The 18133-nt window shown below is 36.4% G+C and overlaps 1 protein-coding gene across 5 annotated transcripts in view; it reads right to left on the reverse strand.

Moving 5' to 3' along the window:
* Positions 1 to 18133, reverse strand: part of LOC140168272 (uncharacterized) — a 246724-nt gene that overhangs the window by 33394 nt on the left and 195197 nt on the right. For all 5 annotated transcript variants that reach the window (XM_072191627.1, XM_072191625.1, XM_072191628.1 and 2 more), the window contains one exon: positions 6069 to 7138. In XM_072191627.1, coding sequence (XP_072047728.1) covers positions 6069 to 7138 — 1070 coding nt within the window. The remainder of the gene's footprint in view (positions 1 to 6068; positions 7139 to 18133) is intronic.

Below are 18133 nucleotides of genomic sequence, written 5' to 3' on the forward strand. Positions count from 1 at the left end.
TGTCTGTATTTTTTGTACAGTAAAACAAAAAACAGATGAGGACAATCAAACAACTTGCGATTAAAAAATAGGGCGAATATGCCCCCGTCTCCCCTATATATAAGTGCAACCAACAAATCACAACAAGCATCATACAAACGTTATCTCCTTCCTTCCAGTTTGTAAAGCCTCTTTTTAAAGTTATTCCCAATAAATGTCCAATCTAGCCCTTTCCCTTCAATCACTGCTTGTCTTTTTTAAACACATTTCTTGTTTTGGCCTAATGTAACATGCACGAAAACAAAAGTGTAGAGTTGTTGTTGTTCAATTGAATTGGATTGGATTGGTTTAAAAAAAATAGACTTCTGTGTAGATTACAACAGCTTGCACTGAAAATGGCATTTCATAATTACTTCCCTTTTGGCCTGATGTATAGTCCATATTTTATGGTAAAACATCCTTTATTATGTTACATTTTGAAGCCGATTTTAATATTTATATCATTTTATTGATAAGATTGTTCAATCTCTTCATTTTTGTGGGGTTTTGATGTGTTTTTTTCTCTTTTTATGAAAACTGCATTTTCTGCTTTTCATCCTAATTCTGCTTTATTCACGGAAAATCTGCAATGCGGAAAACTTCAAGCTTTAATTTAACCCATGCAACCATCCTGCATTATAAAAGGAAAAGGTCTTCATGAACCATTTTATTAGTCCAGCAAAAACTGCTCTTAGAACTGAAATTCATATACACCTATGGAAGACATGACCTTAATCTCCCAAGAAGGGGTGCATTCACCCATTCAGGTAACTGCAAAGGCCATGCCTTCCACAGGGAGTGTATGGATTCATAGACTCTGAAGACAGAGTCTATGATGGATTTCAGTTGGAAAAGCCCATTCCTGCCAACCTGCTTCCCAATTTCTTTCAAATTATAAACCAATGCATTATGTCATTTATGTGAAAGCTGCAATTCCTCCCCGCCTTTTTTAAATTGTCTGCATTAGCATGGAAAAAACGAATATAAAACACACTCAAATATCTTTGCCATGAAGTTACATTATACTTGTCAAAATCACAAAAAAATTCTATGAAAATTAATTTTGTTTGACCACATCAACTGGTTTCCCATGGTTTTTTTTTTCAAAATCAGAACCTTGTATAAAAATGTACATTTTTATCTGCCTATTGTTTCCACTATAAAGGCATGATTTTTTATTAAATTAAACTACCTGAGTCAGGTTTGACTATCTGCTGACAGTTTCCCAGGTGAAACAATTTACCTGGATTGTTGAATAAAATTTATGTCAGCCAAGGTTGGATTAACTGTAAAGTGTTCAGAGTAAAAAAAAATTAAACAGTTTGTCACTGTGGGCACATTTTCCAGGTTTGAAAAATGTCTATTTTGTGTTCAACTCGCAGTGGTGGCGCCAAGGGGGTGCCAGTCAGAACTCTACCCCAGTTAAAACTCAAAATTATGAAAATGTCCATGTTTTTGCCAGGGGAGCGGCCAAGATTGACTGAATTTTGACGCCGTCATTGGTTTAACACATAACACGAAAATGTCTCAAATAATTCCAAAAGTGTATGTACAATATCAAGCAATATTTTATCAGTCTAAATCCGTTGAGGTTTGACAATGAACCTCATTGTAAGTATTGTTTTTTGATTTTTTTTGTATGAATAACGCACGATATGTTATGATATATACTATGGTGTAGTGGTTAGCATTGGTACCTGCCACGCAAGTATTCTGGGTTCAATCCCCAGTACCGGCAAAGGATATTTTTAGCTGCGGGTAGCAGCTCTATAAGTCACCATGTCTCTCCGTCTGTTAGTCCGTCCGTCCGTTAGTCCGTTAGTAACAAACGCTAAAAAATGCTGTTACGTCTACATTGTTTGTCGCATGGCTATGATACTTGGTGAGGGGGAGGGCCTATACCGGCCCCATACTGGCAAAGAGTTTCGTCCCGAAATTTGGGAAAATGAGGGGAAATTGAGGAAGTTAAGGGAAATTGAAGAGAATTAAGGAAATTGGGATTTTTTTGTTTTTGAAATTTTTGTTTTTCCGAAATTTTTGTTTTGATTTTTCCTAATTTTTTTTTTTCCTAAATTTTTTTTTTAATTTTTTTTTCCAAATTTTTTGTTTTTGAAATTTTTGTTTTTCCAAATTTTTTTTTTCCTAATTTTTTTATTTACTTACTTTTTTTTGAAATTTTTTTTCCCGAAATTATCGGTTTCCGAACACTTTTGATGCCAAGACGCTTTTTCCCGAAAATCGTTTGGACATCAAAAGTGTCCAAATCGATTTCAACACTTTTGATGTCAAGACGCTTTTTCCCGAAAATCGTTTGGACATCAAAAGTGTCCAAATCGGTTTCAACACTTTTGATGTCAAGATGCTTTCCCCGAAAATCGTTTGGACATCAAAAGTGTCCAAATCGGTTTCAACACTTTTGATGTCAAGACGCTTTTTCCCGAAAATCGTTTGGACATCAAAAGTGTCCGAAATTGGTTTCCGAACACTTTTGATGTCAAGACGCTTTTTTCCCGAAAATCGTTTGGACATCAAAAGTGTCCGAATCGGTGTCCAACACTTTCGATGTCAAGACGCTTTTTCCCCGAAAATTGTTTGGAAATCCAAAAAATTATGTCAAATGAAAAATTATTATCAATCCTGTAAAACTACTTCATGCGGCAACTAGTGGTTTATAAAAGTCACAAAGCCTTTATTTTTTAATTGAAAAATTCTGCATTTTAACAAGTTACATTGAATTCTGGATTTATGCTGGCAATTGTTAATTTGCAAAAAATAGTTTTAGCGCATATCATTATCTTCTAGTTCAAAAATTGAAAAGATACTTTTATTAAAGGGGCATTTCGTGATCCACAGCCTCTTCCCCCCACTTTTCTCAAAAAAAGTTGAGATTTTATACCAATGGATACCTCTGGCTATATAATGTTTATGTACCAAATATTTCTTGCAGATTAATTAGTTTAGCAAAAATATCGCTAAATTTGAATTTCGTTCTGGTGCACCAGAACGAAATTACAACACATTGTCTATGGAGCAGTGTAATACACATAATCATGCATAACTTCATAAGCGCAAAATCGGAATCAACTGAAATTTTTGAAATAGCTTTTTTCGTGGACATCTACTGAAAATGTCATAAAAAGAGGATGCTAGGATCACAAAATCCTCCTTTAAAATCAAATTTTTCATTTTATTGTTTTAACAAATAAGATGTATTTTCAGTTTTTATTCTTTAGATATAATATATAACTTAGTTTCAACAGATAATCCCTGAACTTAACTACTGGGGAAAAATCCTGAAAATCTGCATTTTGCTATACTTTTGTGCAGTGAATAGATGATAAAAAGGAGATGATAAAAATCCTGAAAAAGTATATCCCTGGTATTATTAACAAAAACCCAGGTATCTGATACATTATGCTTTGAATGATTAATGTATCTTTTCATGAGCACTGATTCATGACTCCTTAAGGCAATGTAAACAAGCCATAACTCTCTTACACTGGCATTAAATTTTTAAAACATGCTCCATCAATAATTCTTTAATAACAGAGACAGCATAGCTCTTTAAAGTCATCAACTTATAAAAACCTTGATTAAAATTGACATCAGCTAATATTATTATGGATACTACATACAAAGGCTCTCTTGTTGAGATGAACTATGATTTTGTTGCTTGCATTCAGCCACCTTAAGGTGGTATTGGATGCATTTTCTAGAAATTAGAAAATGTTTTGAGCATGTTTTAAACAGATCAATTGAGCAGGGTAAAGTACACTGATCAATATGCCTTTTGTTTGGAGAAAATCGGACATACGGTTTCCATAATACATCAATTTATATTTTCTTTGTATCCTATTGTTTTTGTCAATAATCAATGTAGTTAATGAGCTAAACTGACTTTAAAGGCTCATGAATATGTAATTTAAGCCAATATTCTGCAAAAAATCCATGCATAAATGTTCAGGGTACTTTTATTTTACATAATTTTGCCCTGAAACTTGGTCAAAGTGTTTCTAATATGTCCTAATAGTGAAGCCGCCCTCTAATTTGCATATTTGCATAATTAATGAGCTAATTTGCATAAATGCTAATTAATTATGCAAATTAGGGCGGCTTCACTATATAATACATTAGAACATATTAGAAACACTTTGACCAAGTTTCAGGACAAAAGTATGCAAAATAAAAGTACCCAAAACATTTATGCATTGATTTTTAGAAAAAAAAAAAAAAAAAATGATATGTTAATGAGCTTCTCCAGTCATTTTAGCTCATTAACTTTATTGATTATTGATAAAAACAATAAGATACAAAGAAAATATAAATTGATATATTTTGAAAACCGTATGTCCGATTGACTTCAAACAAAAGGCATATTGATCAGTGTACTTTCCTCTACTCAATTAATCTGTTTAAAACATGATTAGAGCAGTTTTATAATGCCTCCATAACCACCTTAAGGTGGCTTTATCGGCTACGGTGTTGTGCTCAGAACTCCTTGAAAATGATATAGGATGTGTGTATTGATGAGAAAACCTTACATGCCAAGTTTTAATTTTTTCCAACAAAGCGTTTTTGAGTTACACAATTTTTTGTCATCTCAAAATCCCATTGAATTAATACAGGGAAGGCCTTTTTACGCGTTTTCATTATCGCGGATGGTGTACAGGCCACAATGGGAGTGACCCCCCAGGGGTGGATTTGGAATTTAAAAAATGAAATTTACTCAATCCAGTGGGTACACAGCGTAAACAAGGTGGTTCTCGAACCATGAGTCTCGCCTGCTTTCGCATCCACCTGCTTTCATGATTACTGTAGAAGTGATATGTAACAGGATTAACTACCATAGCAATAGGTTAAAACAATTTTTGAATATATCGCACTGCACTAGTATGTTCAAATGGGGGGAGGGCAAGACTTCTCATGCCCCCTTACTACGCCACAGATCCTGTTACATCTATTACTTCTATGGCGAATAGCTTGTCACAGTTTTACGGTGTCACCCGCTAAATTGTCACCCATACAGTTTTTAATGGACACACCGCAGCACCTAAATACCACCTAAAAATATGGTTGACGGCAAGGTTACCCCACATCACCCTTCACCCGATCTCTTTCTACTGAGACTGTTACTGCGTATTAACTTGGATCACTCCAAATTACATCGCATCACTCCACATTACTTCACATCACCTGTATACCTTTTGCTCTGTAGAAACACGCTGTACGACCCAGTGATAGCCATCTACCACATGCGTCTTTAAAAAGTATAAACTAATTAAATAAGCAAAAAAATTCAGCTAGATTTTAATGTCAATATCACAAGGTGAGCTTTTGCTTGTATTCATATTAGTTGTATAATTCTACCATGTTTTCATTCATCGTGTAAATACACTGATTCAGCAAACTTATGAGCATCTCATGAATACACTTTGAATATCTTTATTGGCATTGTTGTTTTATAGGTAACAAATCAAAGTGAAAGTTTGTGTGAAGGAGTAGGAGGACACAGAGAAGGAGGAGAAGATGGAGGAGGAAGAGAAGGAAGAGAATGAGAAGGTAAAGGAGGAGAAGGAGAAGAAGATGAAGAAAAAGCAGCAGAAGATGAAGATGAAAAAGAAGTAGTAGTAGTTAGTGTATTTCTCTCCATCAAAAACAAAAAGTCTATGGAGTTAGCTCTTCCTCCTATCAGTGAATAAAATAGAATTAAAAAATATGCAAATAAATTAAACAGAGCGTAGCACTGCTAAGAACCTATTCAAAGATGGCCTTGTAGTACGAGAGAGTGATCAACACAGATTTGAATGGAAGAACAGTTAGCTTTACCAGTTCCGATGCAAAAAATGTAAGCAGGAAATTTCATTAATAAGTTCTAAACAGTTTGTGCATTTCGTTTATTCACAATTTCAAACAACTAAACATCAAATTTTATGGGTAAAAAGAATTTGCAGGCTTTACCTGGGTTGGAGACAACGTCAAGCACAAATATAAAATTAAAAACCTGTGAAAATATCCCATTATACAATACAAAGAAAGAAAAAAAATCTTACCTCTTCGATTTCAAATGATTCCTGTCCTCCATGTCCATTATTGTCTTTCAGCAACCTCTCAGCAACTTTATGCACTACCGGTCTCAATTTATTACTATCATCACCTGTAGACGCATGACTTCCAGAAGATGCTTTTGCATCCTTCGTCTGTGGTGGACTCCTCTTCTGGTTTCTTGGATGGTACAACTCCATTTCTGGAGTAGACATTGTCCTTAACAAATTGGAAGCTTTCGGTTTGTCCTCCTTCAGAACAGGAGCATTCTCGGTGGTGGGGGATGATTTACGCCCATCTGGCGTTCGTTCTTCTGCTACGGTATCTAAGGAACCGACGCGGTACGGAGTTGACCGTGTGTCCGTTTCAGATTCCTCATCTACCGGCGCAAGTTGCGGTGATGGCATCACCATGCGTGCTCTAACGATCTGCGCTCGTAACATCAACTCCTCTCGTATTTCGTTGATCTGTTCTTCTGTCAAAGCACCGGCATTAATGTTTCCATTTGAGTCCGAGCCTTCGTCTACAGGCACAGGTACACTGCTGGATTCTTTTTCTACGCTGGACTCTCTGCTCGTTTCATTGGAAGAATGGAAGACTTCTTTGGTTGGAAAACTGGACACAGTTCTTGCAGAAGCATCTTTGGCACCATCATCACAATCTTTACTTCTCAAATTGTTGTTGTCTAATGATCCCATACGACTCATTTGATCGAAGCTCTCATTCTCGCTAGCAGTTGAGTCCCTGCTGCTAAGCAGTGGCCCTGAATCTCGAGACTCCAAACTGGAATCGTATCGATTTAAAAAACGTCTGATATGTGGCGGCTGCCTTTGGGTGTAAATCTCCTCTAACGAAGGCTCGTTGGCAACTGGTGATGTCACCCGTTCTTCCACTGGTGATGATTCCTTGTTTGATGTATTCCCCATACTGGCCTGTTCCTCTGTTTCCTTTGATTCCTTTACCTCCTTGTCCTCCTCCTCCTCCTCTTGTTCTATACTATTCTGCTTGATTAATGAGTTGGTTCTTCGTCGATCTAAGACAAATTGAAGGCCTCGTAAACCACCACAAATGTTGAAACCTGCAAGATACGAGAAGGAAAGAATTATAGTTTACCATATATGTATCACCAACAATGTGCTATTCCACTTAAAATCCACACGCCCTAACAAATTTCAATACAGTCCAAATTCCATTAGTAAGCCAGCAGGACATTTTTGCTTGGCCTCAAATGAGAAAGTGTGTTCGGAATTTCAAAATCTTCTACACTTCTTTCACTTTTATGGATGAAAATGGTTGGATCTGAAATAGTTTGATCTGTTAAATTTGCTTGAAAGTCTTCCTCAGTGGGGGGTGTGAATTATAAATTGACTAGCTCAGTTAACAGTCAAGATAATCTACAAATAATTAGTCAACATATCATTATTTGATCCATAAGGAAACAAGATTTGTGAGAATGAATCTTTGCTCTCCACACGCAGAGAAACCATCAGTGAGAATCCACACTGATTCTTAATCCATGTGTAGTTGTGCTGGTAAGAATCTAATTTGATTCTTGCAACATTGTGACAAATCAGATTCATTCTTCTGCACACAGAGTATCAACAAGAATGCACACACTCTTAATAGATGTGCTTGTTGAATGTGTTATTCCAGTTGGAATCCATACATCCCCTATAGAAGACATGATCTTAATCTCCCCCACAGGCACAGGGGTGTAGATTTCAAATGGAGTCACACATTTAGGTAGCCATATTTGAAATTCAAACTTACTTTGTGGAAGATTATGGTCATACTGTATCTTTCATAAGGGGTGTATGGATTTCAACTGCAAAAGCCCAATTTCATTCGATTCTACAAAATTATGACAAATTCAAAACCAATGAAACAGACTTGTAAGAAAGACTTGACTCAAATTTGTGTGAGTCTGCATTCAGCAAACACTATCAAGTATGAAAATACAACAACTTTTGTAACTTTATGCTACTGGTACAAAAACCTTACTCACTACATTATACACTACCACTTCTCCTCCATATCGTCACTGGGCGGGAAAAACCTCATATGTACTTTTGGCCCTTGAACATGGATAAAGCCTTGTAGGAGTAGACTTTATATTGAAGATGTTGCTTCATCCATGTTCAAGGGCCAAAAGTACATGCAGGAAACAACTCATATTTAATTTTGGCCCTTGAAAATGGATAAAGACTTGTAGGCATAGCCTTTATATTGAATGGTTTGTTTCATCCATGTTCAAGGGCAAAAAGTACATACGAGGTTTTCCCGCCCAGTGACGATATCTAGGATGACTGCCTCTTCTGTATTGAAGTGTTCTGTATTCTTATTACAGTGGTTGTACACAGCGGAGATTTGAGCTCCATTTGAACATAGGCACCTGTTTTGGTATCCCTACGAGCACGCCAAAGGCAACACAAGTGGCCCAAGTTCAAATGAAGCTCAAAACTCCGGTTTGTACAACCACTGTAATAAGAACACTGAACACTTAACTTCAATCTAGAAGTAGCAGTCATCCAGAGAGAGTGAAGGAGCCCGCTATCAACAAGAAAGGGGGACTCCACTTCCATTTGTTAACATTACATATACAAATACTTCCCTGCCATCTGATGTCATACCATCATCAATCAGATAATATTTTGAACTACTAAATGAATAATCTACACCAAGACTTACTTACTACAGTGATCTTGATTATTATCCCACAATAACAGATAGTACAAGCAATCACTCCCTGATGCTGAAGAGAAGAGACAATAACATTTATCTACTACTCAACTCATGATTGGTAACTGTAGCTACATATAAGCTCTCTACTACACACACAACACAAAATGATTTCCAAAGAACACTTTGCCTAGTATCCTCATTGTGACCGGATATCTAGGTTTTCAAGATGACAAAGAATGAATGCTTTCCCACAATGCACTTGCAAGATGTTGTCATACAAAACATTGTGATTTTAAGTGGATATGATGTGTGCTTCAAGTAAGATATACAGGCATGTCCAAGATCTTTACCTGCAGGGGCTCAGAGGGGTTTTCAGAATTATGCGGGGGGCTTAATGGCTTAAGGGCTGGGGTATGAACGTTTGGACAGTATTTATTTTGGGACATTAGAGCACATCAGACATATCGAATTGCATTCTGAATACGAAGAATGTCATTCTGATATCAAATAATTTTGATTTTTGAAATTCGCAATTTAATACACATTTTATGGCAAATCATTAAAATTGATATTTTGATATTTAACAGTACTTGAAGTAAACTTTATAAATCTGATGATTTATACTTAAAGTGTATGTAGGTGGGATGAAAAGCTAACGATCAATTGAAAATTTTGACCTTTTCAGATAGAAGATATGGATTTTTTTCCCAAACCACCAAAAAATTAGGTCTTTTTGGGAAAAAAAATCCATATCTTCAATATGAAAGGTAAAAATTTTCAATTGACCGTCGGCAAAGTCCTTGTCATGTGGGGCCTGATTAGATAAAGGGATACAAACCTGGGTATGAGGCATTAGGAATTATTTCCTAGCCTCATAAGCACAGGGTTGATGGCTACAATAGTTATTCAAGACACAGTGTATGTAAGGGATAAACTGTGCATGAGATATGGGTTCAAGTGGGGGAAATGTTCACTGCCGTGAACAAAAACACATCGATGTTCTTGAATTGTTTTGTAATACTTGGGGCATGTCAGTAAATGTAGATAAGACCAAGGTTATCATAAACCGAAAAGGAGGCAAATCAGGAAGGTATGAAAAGTGGTTTTTTCAAGGTAAAGAGCTTGAAATTGTTAGCGCCTATAAATATATTGGTGTAATGGTTTCAACTGGTAATACTTTTACTGAAGAACCAAAACGCTTGCTATGCAAGCAACAAAAGCAAATGTATGCTTTAGAAAGTGCAATGAAAAAGGTTGGTGGTTTGCCCTTCTCTGCATATTTCAAAATTTTTGATTCAGTCATTGCATGGTTCTGAGATCTGGGTGTAAAAAGATATGATGCTATTGAGAATGTACATATTATTATTAAGGCCTGTAAAAAGTTTTTAGGGGTATCATACAATACATCAAATAGTGCTTCTTTGGGTGAGTGCGGAAGACCCCCTATGTATATTTTTCAGGTTGTGCGTTGTATAAAATACTGGTTGAAATTAATTTTTATGTCAAATGATACCGTAGATACCCAAAGAAATGTTATCTGATGCTTTTTAATTTAGATCAACGAGGTATGACAAATTGGACTACAAAAATAAAACACTTAGTGCAGACGTCTGGTTTCGGTGTGGTGTGGCAAACTCAAGATGTTGGTGATTTAAAATTATTTTTGAATATTTTTGCCACCAGAATTAAGAGATATTTCCTTTCAAAATTGGTTTTCTGATATGAGTTCAAGGAATAAATTAAGAACCTACATTCAGTTCAAATCACTCCTTGCTCCTGAAAGGTACTTATTATTGATTATAAATTTTGGTAAAAGAAGGGCCATGGCAAAATTAAGATGTTCCGATCACCCTCTCAGAATTGAAACTGGCAGGTGGAATAAAATAAACGCCGAGGAGAGGTTTTATGAATTGTGCAATGATGGTAGTGTTGAAGATGAATATCACTTTATTTTGGTATGTCCTTTTTTGATTGACTCTATAAAAACAGGAATGTACTTATCCCGGGTACTTATCTCTTAAAAGAGATAAGTACATTCCTGTTTTTATAGAGTCAATCCATCATTAAATAAGTTTATCTCTTTGATGAAAAATGAAGATATTACTGTTATTCATACACTTTCAGAGTTTATTTATATTGCTCTCAAACTCAGGTATAATATGCATTCTGACACATAATGTTTCTCTATTTATCTAAATTGTTGATTTTTCTTTCATATGCATGTAAATAATGTCTATCACCGTGTAATTATTGTTTGCTTTGGGCTGGAGGCCTACATACTTAATAAAATACAATGAATGAATGAATGAATTACATTGTATGTTCACATGTTCACTTTATATACACCAGGCACAAAAAGAAACTCGTCAGTTATATTCATCCTTGCTGTTCAATAACTTGATAATTTTGGATTATTCTGAAATATACATTTTGTTAATTGGACTTTTCGTTCTCATTTGACACCCTGTTCGTGAACATTGAGCAAGAATTGACCAAGATATGCGCCTCCAAACTCTCAAACCCCAAAATGAAAAGTTGCAATTTTAACGATTCAATTGTGCCTGTTACACTGTGTGCTTTATTGATTGGCCCGTAGTGCTTGTGTGCAATACAACGATGCGTTCCCATTGAAAATCGTTGAAAATGCAACTTTTGATTTTGGGGTTTGAGGCTTTAGAGGCGCACATCTTGGTCAATTCTTGTTAGTTTTTCACAAACAGGGTGTCAAATGAGAAAGCAAAGTCCAATTAACAACATGTATATTTCAGAATAATCCAAAATTATCAAGTTATTGAACAGCAAGGATGAATATAACTGACGAGTTTCTTTTTGTGCCTGGTGTATGTACATTATCTGATGAATCTGAAGTTGTCTAGTTTGAAGTTTTGTACCTTTTTAGTTGTAGCTTCCAAGTTCTGTAAAGCACTTTGTTCAATTATTTTGGTAAAGCACTATGTAAGTAGCTATTATGTATATGAAAACTGGCACACAACCTTCCAGCAGTGCATCATGGGTAGGCATTATATTGGTTTTGGATTACTTAGTGTTAGTCTTGACAAAGATGGACCATAAAGGATATTACGGACAGTGTGGCCCATGTGTACACATCTGCAGCACTGTAAATGTCAAGTCAGATGGAGTTTGAACTTCCACTCAAATACGCTTTTCTTCAAAACAAAACTGTCCCTTGATCATGAGCTGCCTCGAGCCAAAACATTAGTACAAGAACATATTAAATGTGCACAGGCATGCAATAGCTGCCATTTGCATATAGCCTTGTTCACATTAGAAAATTTCTTTCTTTGACAAAGATAAGTAAATATTAATAACTAATTAAGCATGCATAATTATTAGACTTATGCGGACAAATCTCTGGGGCAAAAGACCTGTTGATCTGAAAAGGGCTCTCTTGATTTGCCTTTTCTTTACTATTGGCATTTACCCCTCCCCACCCCCACCCCCTCCTCCCTGGAAATTTCCTGGCTACACCACTGGCTGGACTATTATTTTAGATCAATATTGCCCAGTATACTTTGATCAGCTTGCAATCGGCAGGAATTAGGCTTTTACCACTACACCAAAAAGTAGACCCACGTTAAGAGCGATATAGTTGATCTCCCTGGTCTATATTTTGGTGTTAAAAAAGTGGACAAAGTATCTAGGATTTCAATTAATAATTTGTAATACTTCTTGCGAGATGTCACAATACAATTCTCCAAATAAATTATATTGATATTAATCCGCGATGTCATAAGGCCCGCCGATTACGAGTCGATCAAACTATAACAAATTTCAATGTTCTTCTCTATTCAAAAGCTTTACTTCTACTAAGGTTTGACCATGTTGCACACTAGCTAATAAGCATGTACACCATACAAATAAAGTGTTTCAGTACAAATGAAATGCATGTTGGTAACAGTACAGCAGCTGAACCCATATTTGGCTGTGCTGTAAGTAGAAACACGCTGTACTATTAATGAGTTGGTAATCATTATATTAGAGAATAAAAGTATTGTTTAGTGACCTAGCCGTGTCTGTATCGCCTGATATAATATGGGAGATTGCATTATTTTAAATGGAACACTAAGGCGGTACGCCCAGTTATTTCACTCAATAACAATGTTATCTCCGTGTTATATTGGGCTTAATAGAGACACAACTAGCCCTAAAAACAATACTTTTACTCCCATTCTTAAACAGGTTTCACTTAAAATCATGTTTGCATGTTATTTACGACCACCCTTTATGGGTATTTTTATGAAATTCAACCAGTCACTCCTGTGTACGAAATTATTGAATTGCGACAATGCACAAGTTCACAGCGCGCATACCATGTTTCATTTAACACATATGTATGTTTCATACACGCAACCGCACAGTTCAATAAACATCAAGATTGCTCTCATATAACACAGGCAAGAACCAATGAAAGGAAAGGAAAAATAACAACTGTTTAAGAATATATCTTTACAGCTAGTGATACACATTTGTCAGCAATGTTGATATTACTAAGGATGAAAACAAGCACTGATATAATTTCCTGAAACTGCTTTAACATTTTCTGAAAATATGTATTTCTATGTACTTTGTACAGGGAATATCTAAGCAAAATTTCCTGAAATCAGGAAATTTCCTGAAGGTTTACATCCCTGTATTACTATTTAGCTGCAATCGGTTTCTGTCGTCTATAGACGAATCCAAGTAGCCAAGTCATGGTCAGGATTTGGTCGGACATCTTTGGGTAGCCGCTAGCACCAACCTGATGTTTTGAGCGTCCAATTGTGCAAATAAAATCCACCTAACACCTAGGCGTGTTTATAGTGAGACAATATTTCCGTTATTTAGCTAAACTACCGCGCAGTCTAGATTTGCAATGGTTAGAAAAACATAAACAAATATAGACAGCGTGGCAGTCCAGCTAAATACCGCATAATCTGGCTCACTATAAACACGCTCATAGAGAAGATGAAAGGACGAGGAGTGTTAATAGAATAATAGCTAATAATATAATGGAGATAATTCCGCAGGTAATCCCGTCGCATCTTTTCATACATATAGTCCTTTTGTTCGCAAGTACGTCAAATGTCGTCAATGCATAGATACCGCGTATAGTTAATCCGATTATTAATATGTCACTTCAACAACGAATAGACCATGCTGTGTGTTTTGTCGAAGGGAACTGTATTGTGTTATTCTTTTGTCTACCTGTGTTTTCGCGAAAGGTGTAAAACGGGTGATGGAATGCAGTTTAAAATTTCCGCCAAGGCGAATAATTTCACATTTTGAGTGCATTGTAGCCGACGGCTACCCAACTAAAGGCTGCTAGTCAGGTGTAGGAATGCGTGTATTTAGATTCGTCTATATATTGCTGAATCCTTCATAGTGGGTTTCTGTCATTCCTTCAAGATTGAGCCACATGCAGTATGGGCCACAGACTGCCTTGCATATCCTCAACATCAACAGGTTATCAACTTTCAAGATCAAACCTTAGTCGTGTTCACATTGTCGGACGTATGCCCGGCGGAACTTGATCGGCGTAAGTTGCTAGGAGTAGCGGTAGGCGCTGCCAGGAGTAGGTGCAGTGTGAACGATGGTCAGCGTAAGTTCCGCCAGGCGTACGTCCGACGATTTACTCCTGACAAAAGTCAGGAGTAGCGAGCTGGGTGTAACCTCCGCCAGGCGTAAGTTGCAATGTGAACGCTGCTACTCCTGGCACCCGGTGTAAGTATGACATTTTGTTAATCGGAACTAAGAAATTACATATCGCGCGGTTAAAAGGTCACAGAAACACCAGAAGTGGTAGCCAATGTTTACGCCGACCAGAAGTGAATGCTTGGTGGAACTAATTGGCGTAGTGCTAGGAGTAGGCTAGGTGTGGACATGCGGTAGGAGTAGGGAAAATATTTGTGGAATTTTGATCCATGTTAGCGTAAGTATACGCCGGGTGTAACTCAAAATGTGAACACGACTATATATAGTCAGCCACCAGAGATCTTTCTTGCCATCTATAGCCCCTATATGGATTAGTCCCCCTGTACATATCCCTCCTAACAGATCGTAGGCTCAATTCAGCAAGGAGGTTAATCATAGCTTGGCGATCACTATATGTCAGCTGCTTCTACAGCTTTCATAAGACTTTATATTCCTTTAATGTAAATTTTGCAAATAAAAAATCCTATTAAAATCACTTTTTTTTTCATAGATATCAATGGTATCCATGAGAATTGTAATATGGCAGCTATAAAATCTTTTTTTCACAATTTCCATCAATGGGGCCCCTTGAGAATTGTAATAAGGTAGCTAGAATCCTACCTCTTTTAATTGGTATCAATGGTGTCCCATGAGAGTTGTAATATGGCAGCTATTGTCTTTGAGGACGAAGTCATCAACTCTATCTATTCACTTTTACAAGGCACGCCTGTCCACTAAAGTGTATAATTTCTTTTAATACAATCATCTATCAATCGTTTTATGGACACCTCACAGAAATCTTAACCCCATGAGAACTACCTGCCGATTGGCCAAAAAGAAGTTTCATTATCAATTGGCCCAATCAGCAACATTGTTAGAATAATTTCACCACACAAAAAAAATTGGGGTGAATTATTTTCAAAGCTCCATTCTGATTGGGGATTAAAGTGAAAATATCATGTAATTGACCAATCAGAGGTAATGTTAGATCGGCAGATAGTGCTCAGGGGGTTAAAAAGAAATTAGTTACCATGGAAGATGAAGTTAGCCTCCTGAGATTTATTTTGAATTGATTCTTTTCAAAATCAATTTTATTGGCATTGACTGCATGCATATTTTCTCTCTTATTATTGATTAAAAAATAAACACTAGAAGTAACAAATTTTAATTTATTTTGTGGAGAGGTGAAATTTCATTAATAATATTTGACAAAAATGGAAATGTACACAAAATCCAAGCTATTGAAAATCAGAGGTTTTCAATTATAATTGCTTGCAGTTGCAGGCCACTATAGGGCCAGACAAATGCCAAAATTCCGTGTTTGATGGTCAAAAACACCTTGTTTTGCTAATTTACCATAAATTTTAGAGCTGCACAAAGGTCAACCACCATTTGGTTCATGGGCTGGATCTGTGGGCCGCCTATTGCAATTGAGAACCTCTGTTGTAAAGTATATGTTTGGTTTGAATTTGAAAAGAGGCATCAATTTCCATTACTCTTGACATTTATCAGCCAAGGCCCTAAATTGAACAATAATTTCCTTTACTGGTGCTCAAATTCTCTTCATGTATAATTACTAGAGGGTGTACTGGGCTGGTTAAACTAAACGCTTCTTGATACATCAATTGACCTTCCCTATAGATGCAGCTCAAAAGCTCAGCTGAAAGAGCACCGGCCCTGTAAACCAAAGATCCTGCCCTTAAAATGCAGATAGTACGGGTGCGAGTCATGGGTAATTACCAAGGACATGGAAAACAAGATCAATGCATTTGCAACATCTTGCTACAGAGTCATGTTAAACATCAAGTGTGTGGATCGTATTCCAAATGAAACCATCTACAACCTGACCAACACCACTCCACTGGTTGCCAGAGTCAAGATTCATCAACTCAAATTTCTCGGCCATATACTGCGTCTTGAAGATGGCGAGCCTGTGAAAGAATATGCGCTTTATATTCCACCAGAAAGAAATTCCACCGGAAGAGGAAACCGGGACGGCCACAAGCACACTGTACTTACAGTATGTCCAGCACCTCCTGGGAGATACTGAAGGGATGCTGCAGCCAAACAAAATTGTTTCGCTTGCCCAAGATCGCATTAGTTGGAGAAAGCTTGTAGTCGCCTGCTCCGCAGTCGACTGATGATGATGATGATGATGAGTGAAAGAAGTTCAATTCAGCTTTCTTTTAAAACAGGTTCCTCATTTTGATCAAGTTTACCACTTGATGATACTGAATAAAATCCACATACATGTAAGGCAATAATAGTACCATACCTATTTGTTTGAAATTTACAAAAATAGTTACATGTAGGCACAGCCAGAACAGCCCATTCATAACAAATTTACAACAATGTTGAACCTCCTTGTTAATCTTCACAACGCTGGTGTCGACAGCAGACAACAAGATCCAAATTTTCTTTAAAATGAAAATTATTTCAGAATTGCACATTTTCATGACCATATTTAGAATCAACATGAAAGATGCATTAAAATAGGTATAAAACAAGCCCAGTATTAGTTCAGTGATTCTTGAGATAGCTTTTTATATTTTGAGAAAATAATTCAAAACTTTTTATGCTGAAGCCTATGGCTAGCACACAGAGCATTTACACAGAATTTACAATTAACTCCAATTACTGTCACAAATGATTGGACTGTAAATATAAATCTATGCTTCATTTCATTGTATTTGACCTTCGCAATTTGATTACTGTCTTTTGTTATTGATTCCAAAAAGCCATGAAAATTTAAGCTGTCCATCTATTTATCCTTTACATATTGTTATGATGTTTTTAAAATCTATTGGCAAACCTGCCTTTTATTTTGTCTTTGATTCCTAGAAAAGGTGATGTAATGCTTTCATTTATCGCAAAGATGATGATTCCAGGCAATACATGTGATATGAAGTTCCTCAGGCATAGATTATTTAGGGTGGGGTGCAAGATTTCCAAAGTGTAGTGCTTCGTGCGGAAAAAAAAGCTCCCATGTAGAATCTAGAAAACGAACTTAGTCCACTTTGCCTTTTTGCAGACATTTTCACTAAAAAAGTGGACCCATATTCCATAAGCTTCAAATCTTAACATATTTTTGCAAAAATGTGGACAATTTGAGCAAGTTGTTGCACGTTCCTCACCCCTGCCCTTGCTCTGGGGTTTACAATTACAATTTACATGCAGACTCTTGGACAATGATGCATGTTACTAAGATGCTAAAATAAGCTTTTACTTTACTCCTGATGTATGTTTCTTTGATCAATAATTAACCCTATTCAGAGACATATTAATCACCAAAGAGGCCATTAATCTTCATTTAAAAGGCATATTCACAGATGTATTTATCTTGTTTCCAAGCTAAAGAGCACTATGCTGTAAGTATGTAACATAGTGCACTTTGGATGCCAAAGAAATGCAGTGACCTTTTGATGCTAAAGATCAAAAGTCTCTTGTCACTCTTAAAAGGGGAAATCCCTGTGACATTTACTTTGCTCTGTGTGATCTGCATGATAGTGCATTATAATGTGTGTGCTTCTATTTTCTGACAATTGAGGGATTAAATCTTCTTTCTTGATAACCTGTGACTTGTGACAATGGTGAATGATAAAACTTAGCTCCATGTAGCAAAAACAAAAAATATCAAAACAAAGACCACCTGATGGAGCCAAAAACACTGGGAACCACTGGAAACAAAAAAGAAGAGTTG

The sequence above is a fragment of the Amphiura filiformis genome, chromosome 13 (assembly GCF_039555335.1).
Source record: "Amphiura filiformis chromosome 13, Afil_fr2py, whole genome shotgun sequence".
NCBI lineage: Eukaryota > Metazoa > Echinodermata > Ophiuroidea > Amphilepidida > Amphiuridae > Amphiura > Amphiura filiformis.